This window comes from Monopterus albus, unplaced genomic scaffold, assembly GCF_001952655.1.
Source record: "Monopterus albus unplaced genomic scaffold, M_albus_1.0 scaffold6.1, whole genome shotgun sequence".
NCBI lineage: Eukaryota > Metazoa > Chordata > Actinopteri > Synbranchiformes > Synbranchidae > Monopterus > Monopterus albus.
Genome location: NW_018127886.1, coordinates 4,574,680 through 4,594,366, shown reverse-complemented (window position 1 = coordinate 4,594,366; position 19,687 = coordinate 4,574,680). Strand labels below are relative to the sequence as shown.

At 38.6% G+C, this 19,687-nt stretch overlaps 1 protein-coding gene across 14 annotated transcripts in view; it reads right to left on the bottom strand.

Annotated features, from left to right (window-relative positions):
• The window catches only part of kif1b (kinesin family member 1B), a 58,412-nt gene that overhangs the window by 10,688 nt on the left and 28,037 nt on the right, over positions 1-19,687 (bottom strand). For 6 of the 14 annotated variants that reach the window (XM_020617721.1, XM_020617739.1, XM_020617729.1 and 3 more), the window contains 17 exons: positions 18,318-18,397; positions 17,748-17,823; positions 16,557-16,636; positions 16,093-16,199; positions 15,688-15,771; positions 15,192-15,372; positions 14,982-15,054; positions 7,733-7,838; positions 7,612-7,629; positions 6,646-6,794; positions 5,415-5,593; positions 4,991-5,128; positions 2,984-3,235; positions 1,411-1,529; positions 1,043-1,128; positions 597-726; positions 94-247 (listed from right to left, as the gene is read on the bottom strand). In XM_020617721.1, coding sequence (XP_020473377.1) covers positions 94-247; positions 597-726; positions 1,043-1,128; positions 1,411-1,529; positions 2,984-3,235; positions 4,991-5,128; positions 5,415-5,593; positions 6,646-6,794; positions 7,612-7,629; positions 7,733-7,838; positions 14,982-15,054; positions 15,192-15,372; positions 15,688-15,771; positions 16,093-16,199; positions 16,557-16,636; positions 17,748-17,823; positions 18,318-18,397 — 2,012 coding nt within the window. Of the gene's footprint in view, positions 1-93; positions 248-596; positions 727-1,042; positions 1,129-1,410; positions 1,530-2,983; positions 3,236-4,990; positions 5,129-5,414; positions 5,594-6,645; positions 6,795-7,611; positions 7,630-7,732; positions 7,839-9,346; positions 12,856-14,981; positions 15,055-15,191; positions 15,373-15,687; positions 15,772-16,092; positions 16,200-16,556; positions 16,637-17,747; positions 17,824-18,317; positions 18,398-19,687 lie in introns of those variants that run through there. The other 8 variants (XM_020617763.1, XM_020617733.1, XM_020617780.1 and 5 more) reach the window with 4 other exon arrangements.

Sequence of the window (19,687 nt, the reverse complement as noted above, 5' to 3'; positions counted from 1 at the left end):
GATGGATATGACACTGTATGGGGCACATCCAACTGTAAAGCTTTGATAAGATTCAAGTGACCATACACCTCATTTTGAGTACTGTGAACTCACTTGAATTGGCAGAAGACGTCAGCATACTCAGGCAGGATGCCGCTGGCCTGGAGCACGGTGACACGGAAGGTAAAGATGCTACCCACTTCCAGCTGGCCTGCCAGACCGCCACCGACACTCAGCTTAGTCTCTCCTATGTTACCCAGCTTGAGGTCTAAAGTAAGCCACATAGGAAGGTTAAGATGACGTGTGCTGTGATTCACTGACAAAGACCTGCAACTGCCCTTTTGACTGTGCTCTAATCTGCATATGAATTCTTCATTATGAAAATCAGTCATCAATTATGAAGCTTGTGATCTGTCCAGGAAACTCTGTTCACTCATCAAATATCCTTTGTACACATTGCTTCACAAAGCAAGCAAAACTGCATCTGTCTCATTTCCATAACTAAACATTTTATGTCCTCCTCTGCATTCAAACAAGACCATCTGCCAAGAGTGTTTCCCATTTGGGCAGAGAGGTTGACATGTACAAGTAGAGAGGTGAAGGTCTGGCAGCCGTACCCATGTCATTGAGTCTGTTGAGCTCCTCGGAGGGTGTGATGACCTCTGAATTCTGACCCTGACCTTCCACAATGCGCAACTCTTCCAGGGACAAGCCAGAGTGGGTCATGACCATGGAGGGAAAGTCACTCTGATTGGACAAAAAGGAAATGCAGAGAAAAGAGGAGGAATACATTAGCATATAGTTGTCAGAAAGAAACAGATGAACCAAATCTCTGCCTGTGATTCCAATCTGTAGTATTTGAACATTAAAGGACAAATAATGAATAAAAATACATCTGCTATTCCTTATGTTTGTTTTTGGAAATTAAATACGTAATAAAAACTCCCACAAACCACAACTTTCTCTGATGACTCAGTGTCTAAATCCAAATATTGTCTCACACACATATACGGAGAAAAGTGCTCTCACATTTGAAACTCCTCTTGTCTAACTCTGGGCTTACCTTTTTGAAGTATTCATCATCAAAAGAAATCTTGGCGGTTCCTGACTGCCTAACTCCTGACCCGTAGTCTGGGGCCTCCTCGTCAGCTACAAAGAAACAAACCCAATCTCATCATGATCTATCAGACACAGCTGACTAAAATACTAAAGCAGATCAAAAAGACTAAACCGAGACTCCAAGGGAATTTTCTCTTTGCCAGCAGACTGGTGGCTTAAAGGGCCTTTCAAAAATATTCTCACATATCAAAACAGAAGTTGATATCACATTCTAGACTCACCATCATAGCATAAAATCAAATAAACGAGCGATTAGCAGGATATAAAGATCCTAAATCTCTTGCTCATTAGAGAAGATCATTAATTACTCACCAGCTATAGCCTGCACCCCCACACGCAGGAAACCACAAACCTCGCCCTTCTCTGTTACTATGGCAACACGGTGAACCAGCGTTACAGGGTACAGCAGGTTGCTCAGGTACACGAAAGCTCTGGGAGTAAAAAAAAAAAAAAAAGAGGAGAAACACATGAAAACCTGATTCTGGTGCAGTGTAGAACGACTGCTGCAGTCTTCAGATCCAGAAAACGTGATCACTGTATTAATGATTATGTGTTTGTGTGTTTTTTTTTTTTGGTTATATAACTGCCTAATGATTAAAATAACAAAGTGAAATAATAGTGACAACTATGTTAAGGGACAAGTAAAAACAAAATAAAGAAAAACCTTCCACTTTATTTTAAGACTGCATAACAGGGGTGATGACAGATCGCCTGGGATGCAGCAGTAAACAGTAGTTTATTGTGTGGTGTTACAGCGACGTTAGCCTCTCACTCACTAACATCCTCTTTTGTGGGACTTGATTTGTTTTGCTGCACCCCTGGTGACCCACTCTTTGTCTGTCACCCCTCCTTCCGAGTGCTGGGAGATTCAAGGCCAGGGAAGGGGAGAGAATTCAATCTGTAAAATCTCTGAAGTCACAGTGACGCATGTAACTGAGCTATGACTGTTGCAGAGAGCCTGGAGTGAAGCCTGCATCGATCTGTCATCTTATTTTGAGACACAATGTGTTCACGACGCGGAGGCTGCAGAACTGGTACAGCGTGTACTGTGATTTCAAATGCTGCTATAGCATATTACTTCACCTTGACAACCAATTAAAACAAAGTATGATTAAATAAGAGCCAACTTATTAATATTACCTATAATACAATCCAAGAGCAATGTTAAAACAATCAAGGTTACAAAACATTTAACCACAATATAATAAATAAAAACAAATCAAACAAGGCTTAAAAGATACAAAAAAAAAACAAAAAAAAAACACATCACAGACAGATAATCAGTTTACACTCAGCAAATGCATGTAACTTTACACACAGATGTGAGTTAAGCAAGTCAGCCCTGTGATGGTGGCAGGGGGTGATGCTTCACACTGGGAGAAGGTGATGAAAATGGATGGTGGCTTTGCATTATCTGGAAAATTGAGTTTAAATGACTCATAAAAACCAGGCCTGTAAGCACAGAAGTATGACTAACTATATTAAATTCAAAACTGGTCCAATTTCTCTTTCTGCTGCTGTGAATACATGATCTAATTCTGAATTGAAAGGGGAGCTTTAGTTATAATTAATAAGTGGTATGCTCACAGTATTTTCTCACATTTTTTAGAACTAGAATTTGGCATCTACTAAATTAAAATGTAACATAATGTCTTGTATCTTACAGTATATGCTTCAATATCTGTCTGACTGGCATTTTTTTGTATGTGTTATGTTGTTTTCAGTGCTTTTTACAGGTGTTTTATCACCAACACGGAATAATCTTTATTCCTCCTTTGTTTCACTTTGCTCCAAGTCTGAGTAATTACATGAACTTCACTAAAACACGCTAACATTTGCCATATTCCTGTCCCAGCTTGTGGGAATGCCACTGCCAGTCACCAACCTTCCCACCAGGATGAACCAGGGGTTGCGGTCATAGAAGGGGTCCTGGCCGTCACTGAAGATGTCCGAGCCCTCCTCTGTGCCGGTATCCGAGCTGGTGTCATCCACAAACGCCTCATCGTCAATCAAATCAGACATCTCGCTCTGGCGCTCGTCTGCTAACTCGGTGATCTCGGAGTCAGTCGTGGAAAATGTAGGCGAGGGCGTGCGGTCGACTAGGTGCTCATTAACACAACCATGGAAGATAGGGGAGCTGAGAGAGTTGGTAGTTTGGCAGAAACCAGGGAAAGGTAACAACGGAGTAACAGAAGAGTTAAACAGGCTACTGCAGCTTATTAAGTACGGCACAGAAACTTCAGCATAAATATCGTTTTCTCACAAATAGTTTAGTAGTTTAACACAAATTACATAAAAACATTCTGATATAAAAGAGATAAACATATTTCTGTATCTTCTGAATTGCAAAGTAAAACTAGTGGTAATATGATTATTAGCTAAAGCAATCCAAAGAAAAAAAGACTTTTGTACTGTGATGCTATTGCGACTGTAATAGCAGTATTACAAGAAGCTGCTAGGCAGCCTCTAGAAATGTGATTATTTTATGTCAAAACAAAAGTCACTTTAAAGCTGCATTAACTAGGATTTAGCACAAATTCAGATAAATCAAGTAAAAAAATTATCTAGCAGTGTTGTCTCCCTGCTTTTCAATGAATTATTCTGGTCGTAATTTGGAGTCATTCCAACTAACTGCAATGTTAGTGTTTTGTTATCTATTTAGAGGAAACCAGTGTGTTTTCCTGGATTAGCAAATGAAGTAATTTTGTTAATTTCTGCCCGATTTTGGTTCAGTTTATGTTAGACAGACCTCATCTGCCCATGTAGCATTTTAGGGAAACGATGTTAAACCAACAACACAACTAGAAAAGTGGGGAGGTTGTTCAACTACCAAAATGAAACATCAAATTTCGTATTTCACATACAACTCATGGTTATGTGTGTCAAGTATGTAGCACTGAATGTGATGCTATAGTGGTTGGAACATTAGTACTGCATCAACATTACTGGGAAAAAATATTCCTCTGTGTAATTTGCTTGTGTTACTGCAGATACACCCACTGCAAACAATGTTAGACATACATATGATATTGCTAAAATGTAAATCTCTTTATTTGACATTGTGTTGCTGCAATGCCACCAAAAACCATGGGCTCTATATTCCTTACACTTTAGTTCTGGAGCCGGTTATTACTGCTGTGCTACCTGACTGTCACAACCGTGGGTGAAGAGGAGGGGATACTGCTTATGTTTGTTTTGATTCTAATTTTCAACCATTATGGTTGAAAATTAGAGGAAGAAGTTAGTTAATGCAGCTTTAAAAGGATTAACATATAAATATATTGCTGGCTGAAAGAGGACAGAATACAACAGGCCACAAATTCACACATCTAAATCCACTGTTGTTAATAAGTTTTTGTATGAAGATGAAGGGATATCAACATGAGAATGACAACAGACACAACAAAGTGATATAAAGATGAATAACGACATAGTTTATGATTTAAAAAAAAAATGACAACTTGAAATTGGTGTCAAATAAAATGACATCATTGTAAATGACATGAAATCAAAAGCATCAAAATAAAATCACAAATGTAGCAAATTATAAACATGACTACAGCAAAAAATGAATTGAAAACATAATATGAGCAACAAAACAATTGACATAAATAAAGCATGATGCCAAAACCTGTGATATCACTAGCCCATATGACTCTAATGGTAGAAAATGAATCTGTGTAGCAGAAGCTGATCATGAAAATGAAAAATGGAATGAAAGTAAACGGATAAATCCATTTTTAAGTAAATGTTGCCTAAGTGAAGCCATATCAAATCAGTCAGCCACAAAAACTCAAACAGGCAACAACAAACAATATTTAACCACTATCTGGTAATGTAGTACTATGATGTGCTGTAGTGAATGCCTATTTCCTGGCTGTGATTTACATACCTTCCTACAAGTTTAAACCAGTGGAAACGGTCATAAAAGGGGTCACTTCCAGTCAGAGTACCATCATCGTCCTCCTGGTGTGTGGAGGCCATTTCGCCAGCACGGTCATACATCTCTCTCATCTGGTCCAGCCTCTGCCTGCAAAGGATGACAGAGTGCTCTCAATATTAATGAGAACATAAGAGCCTAAGAGCTAACTGAGAGCTGCTGCTAGATATACTAATGTCAGTCTTTGTGGGTTTTTTTTGCTTGTATTTTTCCAGATTTGAAGGCACAAAAACCATCTAACAACAGGCTGACTGCGCAAAAGCAGACATTAGTGATTCATGATTTCTAACAGCAGAAGATGGGCTACACTTCTTTATATACACCGATCTATAGTATATAAATCCAGGACAAGATTAAAATAGGTTATGGTGATTACTTGAGTTTAGCAAGGGACCAGTAGTTAGTAGCTCCATTCTTAAGGTCCTGAACCTCTACAACCACCACTGTGCGGGGAAAAGGCCTGGAGTCATGCTCTTTCTCTGGTTCTGGAGGCAGGAGCTCAGGGGGCAGTGGCGAGTACAGTGTGTCTGTCAGCAAGACAAACTGGAACTGGACCTGAGGAATATGAAAGACAGTTGGGGGGGGGGCATGAAAAAATAAGGCCAAGAAGAACAATAGCACAAAGACAAGCATGATGATCCATCCTGATTTAAAAATGAGAACTGGTATACCTTATTAAAAGCTTTATTTATAACTGCAATAAACATTATTTGTCAGTTAAAAGACATGAAGGTCTCAGTGTCTTGTGTAGTATGGTTCTATTTTACTGCAAACTCCCTGCCATGTGGCATCTCGTGGGTAAAATGCTAAACCACTGAACAACACTGGATATAAATTACAGATGCAAGAAACCTAAAGATAAATAAAAACGCACTGAAAATATCTTTGTGACCACTGATCCATCTCCAATATCATTCATGTAGCTCTTATAACAGGGTAATACTATAAATCATACAGTTCTCTGATGGGGAAGGTGGATTGTAACCAACCAGCTTTTGACTTATAACACGTTTAATTTCTCTGTCTGACAATGAGTCAACATGCCGCTCTGGAGGACTTGTGAATTATTTCAAACATACAATACATTTTAAGATGAGTGTCCAGTTAAATAAATCCCTGGGCTGAACAGAAATCTTTATGAATCCTGTGGTGTCTCACATTCAGCATTCTGCCCAGCAGAACAGGTACTGGTGTTTTCTTGCATCACAGTCAAGCATCCCAGAACCTGATGCATAATGGATATGAGGCTGATTCACCTCTGTACATAAATACGACTTTCAGTGAAGTACATTATTGGAGGACAATTATTTTTAACTACACTTAGGATCACTGGTTGTATCATCCTTTACACACACTTTTCATTTAACTTTGAACGTTACTTTTTTTTTTTTTTAAGTGCTCTGATTCCTTTTTTTCATATTTTAATATTTTGTTTTTAGGCCTGTCAGGTTAAAGACTTATATTTTGTGTTAAAAATACAGGTAGGTAGGTAGGTAGGTACGTTATTATGCATAATTTAGGTTTAGAAATGTTTTGTTACTCTAAAGACTGCTGATCCCAAATTTAAACAAAATAAGTAAAAAGTAAATTTTACTACTTTTCCTTACTTTCTTCTTTAGCTCCACACTAATGGCGTTGGCCTCCTTCAGGTAGACAGCATTTCCCCACAGCTGGTCACGGAGGGATGTGAACTGATGATACCTCCACTTCCTGAAGGCCCACTGTGCCAGCTCAAACTCACGCTGAGTCCATGGCACTGCAGGGAGACAGAGGTTACATTAACATGATGTATATACTGTACACATGAACACACTTGTACATGATGTAAATGCACATAAAACCAAAAAGGACCATACCAATGGTTTTGCTTGTTTTTGCCCAACTACAAATCAGCTGTACTATACTGATAGCAACCTAGCTAATAAAAGCCACAGTTTGTCACCCAAATTGCAGAGAACAGTTACATTTTGACTAAACATCATATTACCTGGATGGATGGGATGCCACTGAGTTATTAGTTCTACGATAATTATTCTAATACAGTAAAAACTTCAGTAACATCAATATTTGTACACACAGAAGTAAAGTAAGACTATATTATCAATCAGGTCAGACTCAGTGAAAACTAGACGGCACACAGAGAGAGCAGACCTCCGCCATAGCAGCTCACTGTTACTGAAATATCACTACACCTAAAAGCACTATTTCCATGATAGTTTGAACTTCATATGATTCTTTGACCACGAAAAACCTATACCTAAGATCACAGTGATATCAAGAAAAACCATATTTCAATAAAAGCAGTTTTCTTGAGGACGTAAATACATTTAGAGGCAATTTGTAACTCATGGGTTAAAACATGAAAAACTATAAGTATGGTCCTTTACATGTCAAGCAGAAGTTAGTTTATATGAGTATCATGTTGTCTTTCAAAGGGATTAGAGGATATGACTTATGAACTAGGCTCACTGAATGCCTTGAATGGTCATTAGTGTGACAATATTAACATTTTAGAGTCAATCTGAATGAGGTTGATATTTTTTGATTATGAAATAAAAAAATACTATACGCACATCCAAGTAGTTTAACCTCTGGACAGAAAATGTGGAAGAAAACAGTGCATTTTTTTAAATATAGATTTGGGGCTTACATGTTTAAAAAAAATATCTACAAAAGAAGATTGACAGTACACACCTTCCTCTTCCTCCTCCTCCTCCAACTCTTCTTCATCAGGCGTCTCAGCTACCAGGGAACATGAGTCCACCTGTTTCTGAAGTTCCTGCAGTTTGCTCTCATAAACCTAGACACCAACACACAAGGAAAAGGAAAGAAAACATGGGCAACTATCCATCAGCTGCAGTAGCAGGTGAGCTCAGCCAGTTTTCAGAATAACATTTCTACAACACTGCTAGTACCAAAGAAGTTTGCTACTAGTCCAAATGACACATGGATACATATAGTTGGATGTGTTAAGTAATACAGCGTTACTGTACATAAAAGTGGGTTTACAATTATATAAAATATGTAGTGAGATGTACACAAGAAGATTGTACTGTTTATACTTACAGTACATTTTCAAATCTGTACTGAAACTGAATGTTAGTCTTGTTATCTGTGTATGTCTTTTCTTTTATCACTTGAAATGACCTCAGAGGATAGAATATTTTACACAATGAAGAACCACAAGTCTATTGTGCATAATAAGAGGTTTTAAAAATTATTATAATTTTGAATAGTGGCTAACTCAAGTCTTAAGCCCGTGCAATGAATAAAACACTTTCACACTTTGCAATGACTACACAATATTCTGTAAATGAAACATCATATTCTGAGATAAATGGCTGGAGTGGATGAATGAAGAGAGATGCAGGTGGAAGCTGAGTCAACAGTAATCCAATGAGGGGCGCCATCCTCATCAGAGCAGGACAGGCTGTGGTCTCGATGACCTCATTCTGTTTGTTCAGTGTCTTCTGGGAAGACAATGAAGCCTTTTCATTTGTCATCAACCTCCCCCATTCTGAAATGCTACCAGAAAGCCAGAAGCTGAATTCTCTTGATTCAAGCGACCTATGAAAGTCCAATAACTGAGTTGTAGTGAATACATGTTTATTGGCTTGAGGCTGCTACTGTAACATACATGTAGTGTGAACCATAATAAACCATGTGCAACAGACTGAAGCAGCCTGAAAGAATGGATATCTAAATTCTGATATAGGTTTAATGTAGGCTTAGTCTATATTAAATGCCTAAAATCATGCTAGTGGAATGAGGTAAAAGCTCACCAACGGTCATTCCCATCCCATTTTGCCAGTACAGAATATTTGGGACAATTCCATGATGTACTGTAGTATTAAAAATTACAGTTAAAAATGGCTAATAAGAGAATTCAGCATTTAAAAAAAACAACTAGGGCTTCCAAATTTAATGTTCTACAAACAATTAAAACATTTACAGTACATTTACCCTGACCTCAGGTGACCTATGCACAAATGTAGAGATCTGTTTCTGTCCCTAAACTAGTTTATTGGCAATGAAAAATAAACCATACCTATATAGTTTAAAAAAAAACTTGCACCTGGACCATGTAATTTTATTTATACTTTGACAATAAACCTCCAGCAACACAGGGATTCAGTATATCCTTTTTTTAAACCTGTGAGCAACACTATTCCATTATGAACTGTATGTTTGCTCAGCAGCTGATTAAGGAAGCAACACAACTTGGTACACAGCCAGAGTGAGGTATTTGATATTGCAGACTGGAAAAAAAACAAAAACAACAAAAAACAAAAAACCAGACACTTTGAATTGAGACCTAATAAACTGGTATATTTCAAAAGAACATATTTCAAGTACATTGTCCAATTTGATGCTGTGCTGTACATGTACACTTTCCAGATTATCTGGTTGCCATCAGCACCAGTGCATATACATTAAGTAACATTCTTTAATGGAACACGATAAGGCAGAATATACACGGTAAGGCAGAATATACACCTTCAAAAGTTAAAATGGAAAACAACTTGACTATTTCCAAATCAAATGTAAGATTTTGATATTACTCAAAGGTCTCTCCCATGATTCCGAGTGTCTCTGCTTCTCTACAATGACGTGGAGGCCATCTGTTATTGAAATGTAATAAGTAACGTATTCTTTTAAAGCTACAGATGCAGCAAGGCAAAGACAGACTAACGGGCATACTTATTGCAAATAAGCGTCAGCTGAAGCACAGAGGCAAAACACTGACACGGACAACGTATTTCATATACGATCACTCTGATAGACCAGTCCAGGTTGTATGAATACTCTGTGTTTTATGCAGTTAAAACAAAGCAGTCCGATAAATTGCATTTGACACGGATATTTGTCCTGAATAACATCATGCAAACACTTCAACTCTTTGTCCTCCCCCCAACATTTTTAAAGGCAAGTCTTTGGGAACCATGACAACACTCTTCAGTCATCTATTCAAAACACAATGAACTCTGAGCTTATTCAGTGAACCCCAAACTCAAAATGTAATTTTAAGACCACAGGAAAAAGAAATCAGAGCTCAGTTCATGATATGCAATTTATGCAGGATGAATATTGTTTTGCACTGGTTACAGTGACACTTTTAAACTTTGTGCTTATCTTACAGTTATGTTGCTCTCCTGGCATTTCAGCATAGCAGTTCTTGCATTCGATAGGGTCTTTATTTAACTCCGGGAGTCAGAAAAACACATTATTATTGAAAATATCCTGGAGAGAAATATTGGACTATATAAAATGTGAGTAGTTTGTGAGGGATGACTTGAGATTGTGCAAAATACTGTAATACAAGTGGGTGGCAGGTACATATTTGAAAATAGAAACAAAAAAGTCTGGTATCAATCAAGTGGCTTTCTGATAAACTGAATTAGTGTTAATACTAAAAAGTTAGAAGATAGGTTTTATGACGTTTCCTTTGCTGAAACCTTGTGCGTGAGCACCTAATTAAAAGGAAGGGAAAAAAAAAACTAAATTATAAATGCACAGTGGGATTAATAAAAGTTAGTGCATAAAAAAAAGCACTTTTTGAATACCACTTTCTTTGATGACAATTTCAGTCTATATAAAAGGCAGTCACACAATTGACTGCTGCATCAAGTTAATCAACAATCAATTTTAAAAGTTTTAAAATCCAACACATTGGTCTTTTGATTCCAGATCTAGGCCAATAATGATTTGCAAAAAATGTGTCATGCGGTACAAAATATAAAACTGCAAAGAGAACTAATTCTTCCATTTTAATATTCAATTATATGGTGCACAAAATAATAATAAATAACTATAGGGTGCTCTCAGTTCCTAATTTGGGCTACAACGATCTTGATCAAATTGAGACACTTCAGTGTGTTCACACTGTAGTGGCAAAGATGTAAACTCAGAAATTCAATCATGAAAATAATTTTGGCAAATCAAAGAATGACTGATGAATTGTCATACATGCTGAAAAATGAACAGAGCAGCCATGGCAAAAACAGTCCCCTTATCATCTATTGGCTTCAGTTCCTTATAACATCTCTCCTAGTGCTAGTGATGACAGAGCACACAATGCAGCAAATGATAAAACAGCGTTAAGTATATGATGATGATGATGATGATGATAAAATGTCTTTTTATAACACTTTTGGTTCAAATACTAAAATACTTATCAAGTGCAGAAGTCAATGTCAGTTGTGTCATTTGATTCTCATGCTTCCGGCCTGTTGTGATCTGTAATGTATTTGCCTACTTAAGCATCTGAAACTAGTTCCTTATTCCACAAGACTCTCTCAGACTGTCGTCTCTCTGCTGGCTTTCAGATTAGGGGCAGACATTTGCCTGCGCATTCGTGGAGGAGCCTGATAGTTGACTGGATGGTTAGCATGATCAATGTAATTGTGCTGTTGGTAGCCACTGAAGCTGCCATCTGCATACATCATGCTATTATAGTGGCAAGGCTGTTGTTGATGATATGGCGGGTGATATGCCGGCAGGATCTGATGGGCGCGGGGCTGGTGGAAAGCCTGCATATGCCTCCTGTTGCTTTCAGACTGCTGCAGTGACTCCATGGAGCCAGAGGGCCGCTGGCGGTGATTAAAAGAGTTGCTGCGGCCTCGTTCATGAGGCTGCTGATGTTGGTTGTTCCTATAGTTATGTCTCTGACCCTGGCTTACTCCATGTTCCAAGTCTTTACTTATGTGCTGGACTGGCGGACTTGGCAATAGAGGGGTGACTTGTATAGCTCTTTCTCTTGACTGTACTCCTTCTCCAGCTTGGCTTTCACCCTCTTCTTCCTCCACAGATTCTTTGGGCACCTTTAGTTCAATAACCTGCTCATCTGTAATTATGATATGAGTACCGGGGCTCCATGAGTTGCGGTGTTTAGGGTTACTTTTGAAGGGGAAGCGTAGCTTACGGTCCTCTGGGGGTATAAAGCGGTGAGGTCCAGTATGCCGGCGGAGCTGCCTGGAGATCTCTTGTTGCTGAAGGTTCTTGAGGCGTAACTGTTCCTGACGCATCAAGCGCATGTGGCCTCGCTTCAGGGTTGAGTCATCTCCTGTACTTTGGCCTGTTTGGGAATCTACATCCTCTCCATTGGGCCTTTCAGGCACAGGAGGTTTTCCTTCTCGAGGGCTTGGAGTTCTGACTGCACAAGAAGACGTGCCAACACTGGGGGGCTTTTCTTGGCCCTCTGGGGTGATGAGTGGGAGAACCTTTTCCATTTTGACCATCTTGTTTCTGAGTGCACGGATCTCCTCGTCCTTCATGTTATTCTGCTTCTTTACCTCATGCAAGATGTCTTCAAGTTTATCAATGTGCACTTTTAGTTCATCCATAACAACCCCTCCTGCCCGAGGCCCATTGGTGATGACATCCTCAATGCGTTCATCACCAACTCCTACAGTGTCCCAAACATCCCGCGCCACCGCCCGCCATGAGTCCCGCTCATTGGGGTCCTTCTTGCTGTAGCTAGCACAAAGTTCCTTCATCTTTACTATAGCCAATGCCTCGATTTCCTGTCGTGTGTGTCGGAAATCATTGAGCGCTACTTCATAGCAGATTTCTTTGACTGCCTGGATCTTCAGATCAGAGATGGTCACCCACTTAGAGTCCTTGGTGATGCGGCGTCGCTGGGGGATCTGGTACATTTTAACTGGCTCTCTTCTTTTCCCACTGCTGGGTAATCCACACTTTTTCACTATGGTTTGTAGCTTGCTGGGAGGCAGCTTTTCCCTCAAGGAAGTGATCAGTCTCCAGCTCTCTTCACAAGACCTCTTATCTGAGTCATCCCCACTATCAGAGTCTCCATCCTTGAGAAAACAACACAGGACACAAACCAAATGGTCCCCGCCCCCCAAAAAAAGAGAATAAATCACAATGGGAAATCAAAGAGAGGATGAAAGGGTGGCTTAAAAAGAATGAATAAAAGGTATGAATATGCAACATGGGAACATCATTCATGAGTCAAGTCGAAGTTGGATTGGACTATTAGTACTTGAACTTTGACAGAATTTTGATGTTCAGAATTTTGAAATGTATGATTTTTACCAAAAATGACTAAGATGCTTGTAATAATGCTATCTAAATATTGAGCATACATCATTGCTGTACAAGATGTATGGCAACATGCAATGTCATTTCCAAAATGATGTTCAAAATAAAGATAGAGAACAAACAAATATACAACAAACAGTGGCTTCCATTGACTTTCTTGTCATTTAGTTTTTATCCTATTTTCTCCAGTGAAAGGGTAACATAGATATGAATACATTTATATTCATTGACATTTCTGTAAGGGGGATATAGATTTTAACAATATTGTTCCCAATGTTGCATATTGATATTAAAGGTACAGGTAAAGCATGTTTATTATGATTAGAAAAGACACATCTGCTCACTGGGGCCCTTCTGTTTTGTTTTGTGATATTCCTCATCTTAAGTGAAAATTGTGATTTGACAGCTGGATCCAAAACATGCTACTGAGGCATGCATGTAGACGGGATGAATTTTGGAGCTTTCCCCATTTAGTCCGGAAGGTCTGAGTGGCTTTAGTATTAGCGGTGAGTTAGAAGACAGTGTTCTTGCAGTTGATCACAAAGCCAGTAGAGAGAGGAGGGGCAGAAGTAAGGGTAAGTGTTAAACCACTACAGGAAAGATGTTAGTCGGAAAAAAAAAATGCAGTTTCTCATTTTTCGTAGACAAAGTACATTACAGATCACTTCCAAAAGGGACAGATACTTCAGGTCTTGTGTGTGATATTGTATCTATGGCTAGAACTGAATGTTATGTCGCTGGGAGTCTGAACCCTATGCCTATAGCTCTGCACATTAAACCATCAGAGTATGGAAGAGGTCTGCAGCTGACTGATTCAACTTTGAGCAGTGATAACTCGGTTGTTGAGCCATGCCCTCAGTGTGCTACACAGATGACACAAAGGCTAGCAAAGAGAAGTAGCCAAAGAAGTCAATGAGAAACCACATTGTCACTATCCATCAAAAACTACTGCAGGAATTGTTGTTATCACAATGCATTGTACATGTCAGCAACTGCATTGAAGAGATGAAACTCAGGACAAAACAGAGCAAGAAAACTAGAGTAGAAATCTAATCCAAGCAAATCAACAGCCACTTCAGAGTTGACCAGCTCAATAGCAAATACTGCAACTTAATCGAGAACCAGTACTGAATCAGTAAACATGCTATTAACAAGAACCATGCAAAAGCAGCATCACTTTTATAAAAATAGGGGTGTGTGTGCTTCAATACAGACCAATTGGTTTTAAATTCATTTTGATCTTAATATTAATTAACCTTAGCTGCAAGCTGCTGTTTTGCAAGATTCTGATTCACTCTAGAGGACGCAGGAGAAGGGAAAACATGGAATTCAAAAGGGGAAAGCTTTACAATCTAATTCTCTCTCACTCAAATTGCTACAGAAAAATCAGTTGTACTCAAGAGGAAGGCGAGTAAAAGCTCATCTGCCTCAAACCAGAAAAACTTTCATGCAGGAAGAAGAGACATGCGCTAGGAGCAAAAGTGTGATTCACGCACATACACACACAACTCAAAAGTGTCAGCACTCAGAGTGAGAATTAGTACTAGTCAGATTTAAATGGACCAAGTCATCCAGAAAAACTGAAGCCAGCTTTCCAATTGAAACACCATGCTTTAACTCTGTATCACACCTATGACAGTACAGTACATTACACTTAAAAAAAACATAATCACACACAGTATCACAAACGAACTGGGTCATTTAAGAAGCTGCCTTTGGTTATGATACAACTAACTTGTATAAAGCATCATATAGGTTATGATAGGATATGGCTTAATTTTGTTTAAACCCACCCAAACCCTACAGTTAATGAGTTGACTACAAAAATCTGACTGAAAGCATAAAAATGGGTTTGATTAAATGCCAGCTTATGTGAACTCACCAGGCGCTGCTGCTCCAGAAGTTGATCTGCTTCTTCCTTCTCCTTCTTGTACAAAATCTCCATCTCAGTGAGCCTACATAAATGAGCAAAACATACTGTTAGGTATATCGCACAATTCATAATATACGATCCTTATTTGAAACTAAGGAAATCAAGCTACTTACACAAATACAATTAATTCAATCAAAGCTAAAAGGGTGGATTTCATACCTTTTTTCCATCTCCTGCTTCATGTCAATGCCTTGCTTCTCCAGCAGCTCTCTCTGAGCAAAGGTCCAATCCACTGGCTCCACAGGGGTTTCAGCAGACGGCGTTTTCTCCCTTTCAGCCCTAGCCTGTTCTGGGTGGTTGAACCGAAACACGTGGTTCTTTCCCATGATGATACGGTTACCTGAAAGGAGGTACAGCACAGGGGGCGGAAATGAGCATGAAAAGCACGAAATTAACCGAGATATTACTTCTTCAGTGCTGAATGAAAAATGTACACGAAGCCAATAGCTCCAACACTTTTTATCATGTTTTTGTACATGTAAAGTGTGACCTGTATTATACACCAATGATTTATGAAATATAAAGTTACCATTATTTAAATTCAATTATTAAGAATTTAGTCTTTATATTTACCTTGGCATACTGAGACAAGTCTAATAGACACAACCTGTTTACAGATTAATTACAGCTTTATTTACAAAAATGGAATATATACCTGAACGAAGCTGGATTGCATCTTCAACACGTTTGCCATTGACGTATGTTTCTGATCCCTCGCAGGGCACCAGCATGACGATAACTTCAGCAAAAAGCACACCAACCAATCATCAGCCACTCATTCTTAAAATCTCATCACAAATCATTTTTATACAGCAAAGAACAAATATCTCATGCATTTTACTGTTTACTGCAATTTATGGCAAAATGTTTCCATTAGCAACAGAAAATGAACTTATTTCATCCAAAGTGCCTAGGTTTGTTTTTGGAGATACTTATAGGCTGAAGGTATCCGTCTTTATTTCTTTTGTCAACTTGGCTTAATTCATAAGAATCCAGATATTCAGACCATACATGCACCAAAGTATACAGAAGCAATCAAACTCATAATAAAGTGCCTCACCATCTCCATTGGCATTCCTCTCACTGCAGAAGATGCAGTGCTCTTCCTTGATATGAGCACCACTTAAAACAATATCCTGTCGTCTTTCAGTGTCGGTCTGACCCACCCTGAAACAATCATAGAGGCCATTTTGAAAGCGTGAGCACTGCTCTCTGATTGTACTGGCAGAGGTTTTAAACTATTACTTATGAGAAGGATGGCCTTTTAAAAAACTATAGGGTCTCTCATCTGTGATGTTGCCCCTGTGGGACATGAATGTAACATTACTCAATGGGAATATCTTGTAGAGGGTGCCCAAAAGGACAAAGAGGGGAGGAAGGTAACTTCAGACAACAACCCTCTCCCCCAAAAAAATTGTGATCAGGAGTCGATTTTAAGCCAGTTATCTCTGACTCCATATTGCATAAGATCAGAAGACTGAAGCCTTTCCGCATCATCTGCAGCATCACTGATGTTTTGGTTACCTTGTAATTCCATCTTTGATGTAGTAGAGCAGACATTCTGACATGAGAGGATCCTCATTCAGGTTAACCAGGTGTGGGGTCTACAGATGACACGAGAGATTGATGGTTCACAACAAAAACGTCTAGGATTTCATAGCTTTCAGTAATATTCAGCAGTATTGAAAGTATTCTAACAACAGAAATGTAAATTAAGTAGGCACAGTTTCATATCAAACATTGTTGACAGGCTGTCAGTGACACAAGGACAAGAGAACTGGTCTCACTGACACCTCTAGAGTCTGATACATTACAGAACGATGCTAACGGCTACTCCTCTGACCAACCTTTTTAGGGGAAAACACCCAATTAAAGTCTGCAAAGAGATCACAAGGCTTCTCAAAGAAATGATAAGCCATGAAGCAGCAGAAAGTGAAAAGAGAGAAAAAAAATGAATAAAGTCAAATGAATTTAAATGAAATTTTAAAAAACTATTAGCAGCAGAGGTGGTCAAAACATGCTTAAAGATGGATTAATTTAAAAGAATTTTCTGAGCTTATCTGATGATGGCTGAACAGTGAGTTAGATAATAAATCCAAGTAGCTAAATTATATTTAAATATGAACTGTGGTTTAAATGAACTGTCAAATTTTAGTTCAAAGTAACCTAGATGCAAAATCACTTGTCAAAATGTAATACAACCCCACCATTTTAAAGCTGATCAAGTACATTAGACTGCAGATCAATCTTGGAGGGGAAAAGGGAGCTACAAATCAAAAAGTAGTTTGAAAGTTGTAAATTATTTCAAGACATACAAACTGTCCAAATGCATAGGGTGCAAAAACCTTGAGAACAACTTAAATCACTACTTAAGATTTAACTAAACTTTGTTTTGTTACAGGGCTACATCTAATGTGGGAAAGGTGCTTTGGCTACTGATTCAATTAAACAAACCTTCTTGGTGGGAAAACAAGCAAACTGCTCATCGAATGACCTTTCATGGCTAAGCTGAGTGTGTGAATGAAGCAAATAAAGAGTGAAAAGACAGACAGAATGATTAAATGAACCAATGTGAAAACCAGTGATTGTGCAGGGAGGGTTCTCAGGGGAAAAAGATTATGTGAAAAAAGACAACATGATGTGAGGAAGTGATGGTGGGTGTGCAGGAAATTGACAGAGTCCTCTTCGATCAATGTCTACTTCTGTCTGTCCTACCTTTTTAGGAGAGAATACACCCAAAGTGCCTCCATCTTCACGGATCGCCACACCCATCTCTGCAAGCAATGCCTCCCTGTAGTACAGGCAAGATATCTGTTAACCCAGTTAAAACTGAACTATGCTGAAATATACTGTCATTGTCTTCACAAAACATCTTTTTCCCTCGCAGACCTCCTGCAGCAGCTAAATATAAACTGTAACAATGCACATTTATTTTGAGCAAAAACTTTTATGTTGATAAGAGAAAGTGGATGAGAAGTGATAGCGTGCAACATCACAGCTAGTGATTTGTGGTATGACGGCAAGAGAATGGCACCAGTGAGACTCAGTGGACAGCTAGTAACATGGTTGATGTCTGTAGCTACATGAGTGGATAAAGGGCGGGAAAGGGTATTTGTGCAGCAGAGTGTAGCAGCAGAAAAGGGAATGGAAATGGACAGAATGAGGATTGGTGAAGAAAATTAGACAACACAGAGGGGTGCAATACTGAAGGTGGACTTGGAGGCACACGAAAGACACATCTCTCCCCATGAGGTAGATGGACAGATAGCGTCTGTCAGTACTGACCTTTCCATGCGGATTGCCTCAGTCTTTCGAAGTTTCTCTTCCCAGGTTTCATTGAGCTCAGCAATGATCTTTTCTGATTCCTGTGTTCAAGAAACAAAGTGTGAGCAAAACCAGCATATGTAATCATTAACTAAGAGCTGTGTATGGGAAGCATTAGGTTTAGCTCAGCAATAACAGGCGCACCAAGTCTAGATTCATTTAGATTTAAGTTTTCTACCAGTGACAAACCAGCATTTTTGGCCATGTTGAAAATTTTTGGTCAGCATCTAAATCTCAAGAAATGGGGACAGGGTAATGCACCACAGTATGTTATGGCAATTTTATAATAACTTTGTGAATTCCACCACTGATAATGTCACTTAAAGCTCTACTAAGCGTAGTACACAGCCAGTATATGTGTAATTTATCTTTTAAAAGCAGAACGGTACTTGGCCATCTGCACTAAAACCCCATCAGTGTAGTTTTCCTGTAGACCCTGCAGTACTAAACCTACCATTTACCATACACCTTCAGACACTGTTCTGGGCAGTATAACAATAGACCCTAATATTCTCTCATGTTGACCCCTTTTGACACAAAATGTCAACATAATTAGGACATTTCATTATACATAGGGTACATTCAACTTGTTATCACTGATACTGGATCACTAAAGCAGCTGAAACTCCTTTAAAATGTTAATAGTTTGTGCCTCACTATAAAGCCAAAAACCAATACAACTAGATCTATTTTGGTCTGATTTCTTTTCTATCTGCGTTGGTGTTTGACGTCATTGGATGAAAGACAGACTGGGCACTACGGTTGTCATGGAAACTGCAGTCCCCTTAAAATCCGGTGCTCCCTTATCAGAAGAGCGACAGGTCTACTGCGAGTGTGAGAGATATAAAACTCAGGCGCCCCATATGGATTAATACAAAGTGTTCTGTAACTTCAAGGTTATGTGTGGGCTAAAATTAAACAAAAGCCATATTGATATTAAAACTCCTAGAAATATAACAAGCAACTTTTATTTCATTATTGTTATTAGTCCTCATTTCTCATTGTCCATGCTGTTTTGAGTACATCGCACCTATCAATCAAACTAGAACAGAGAATATAATCATATAACCCCTTTTACTCCTTTCTTTTTTCCCCTTTCCTCTCTTTCTTATCATTTACTGATTTGTTAATTTCATTTATTTTTGTTTTATGAATATGTGTATACATATATATCAGGGTAAGCATAAATATCTGTGTATATGTATGTATTGTATTTATATGATCGAAATTGCTTTATTTTTTTCTTTTATTGTTATTTTATTATTACAATCATCCATTTTCTATCAACTGTCTTATTTACCCATTCATCTTTCTCCACCATTAACAAACCA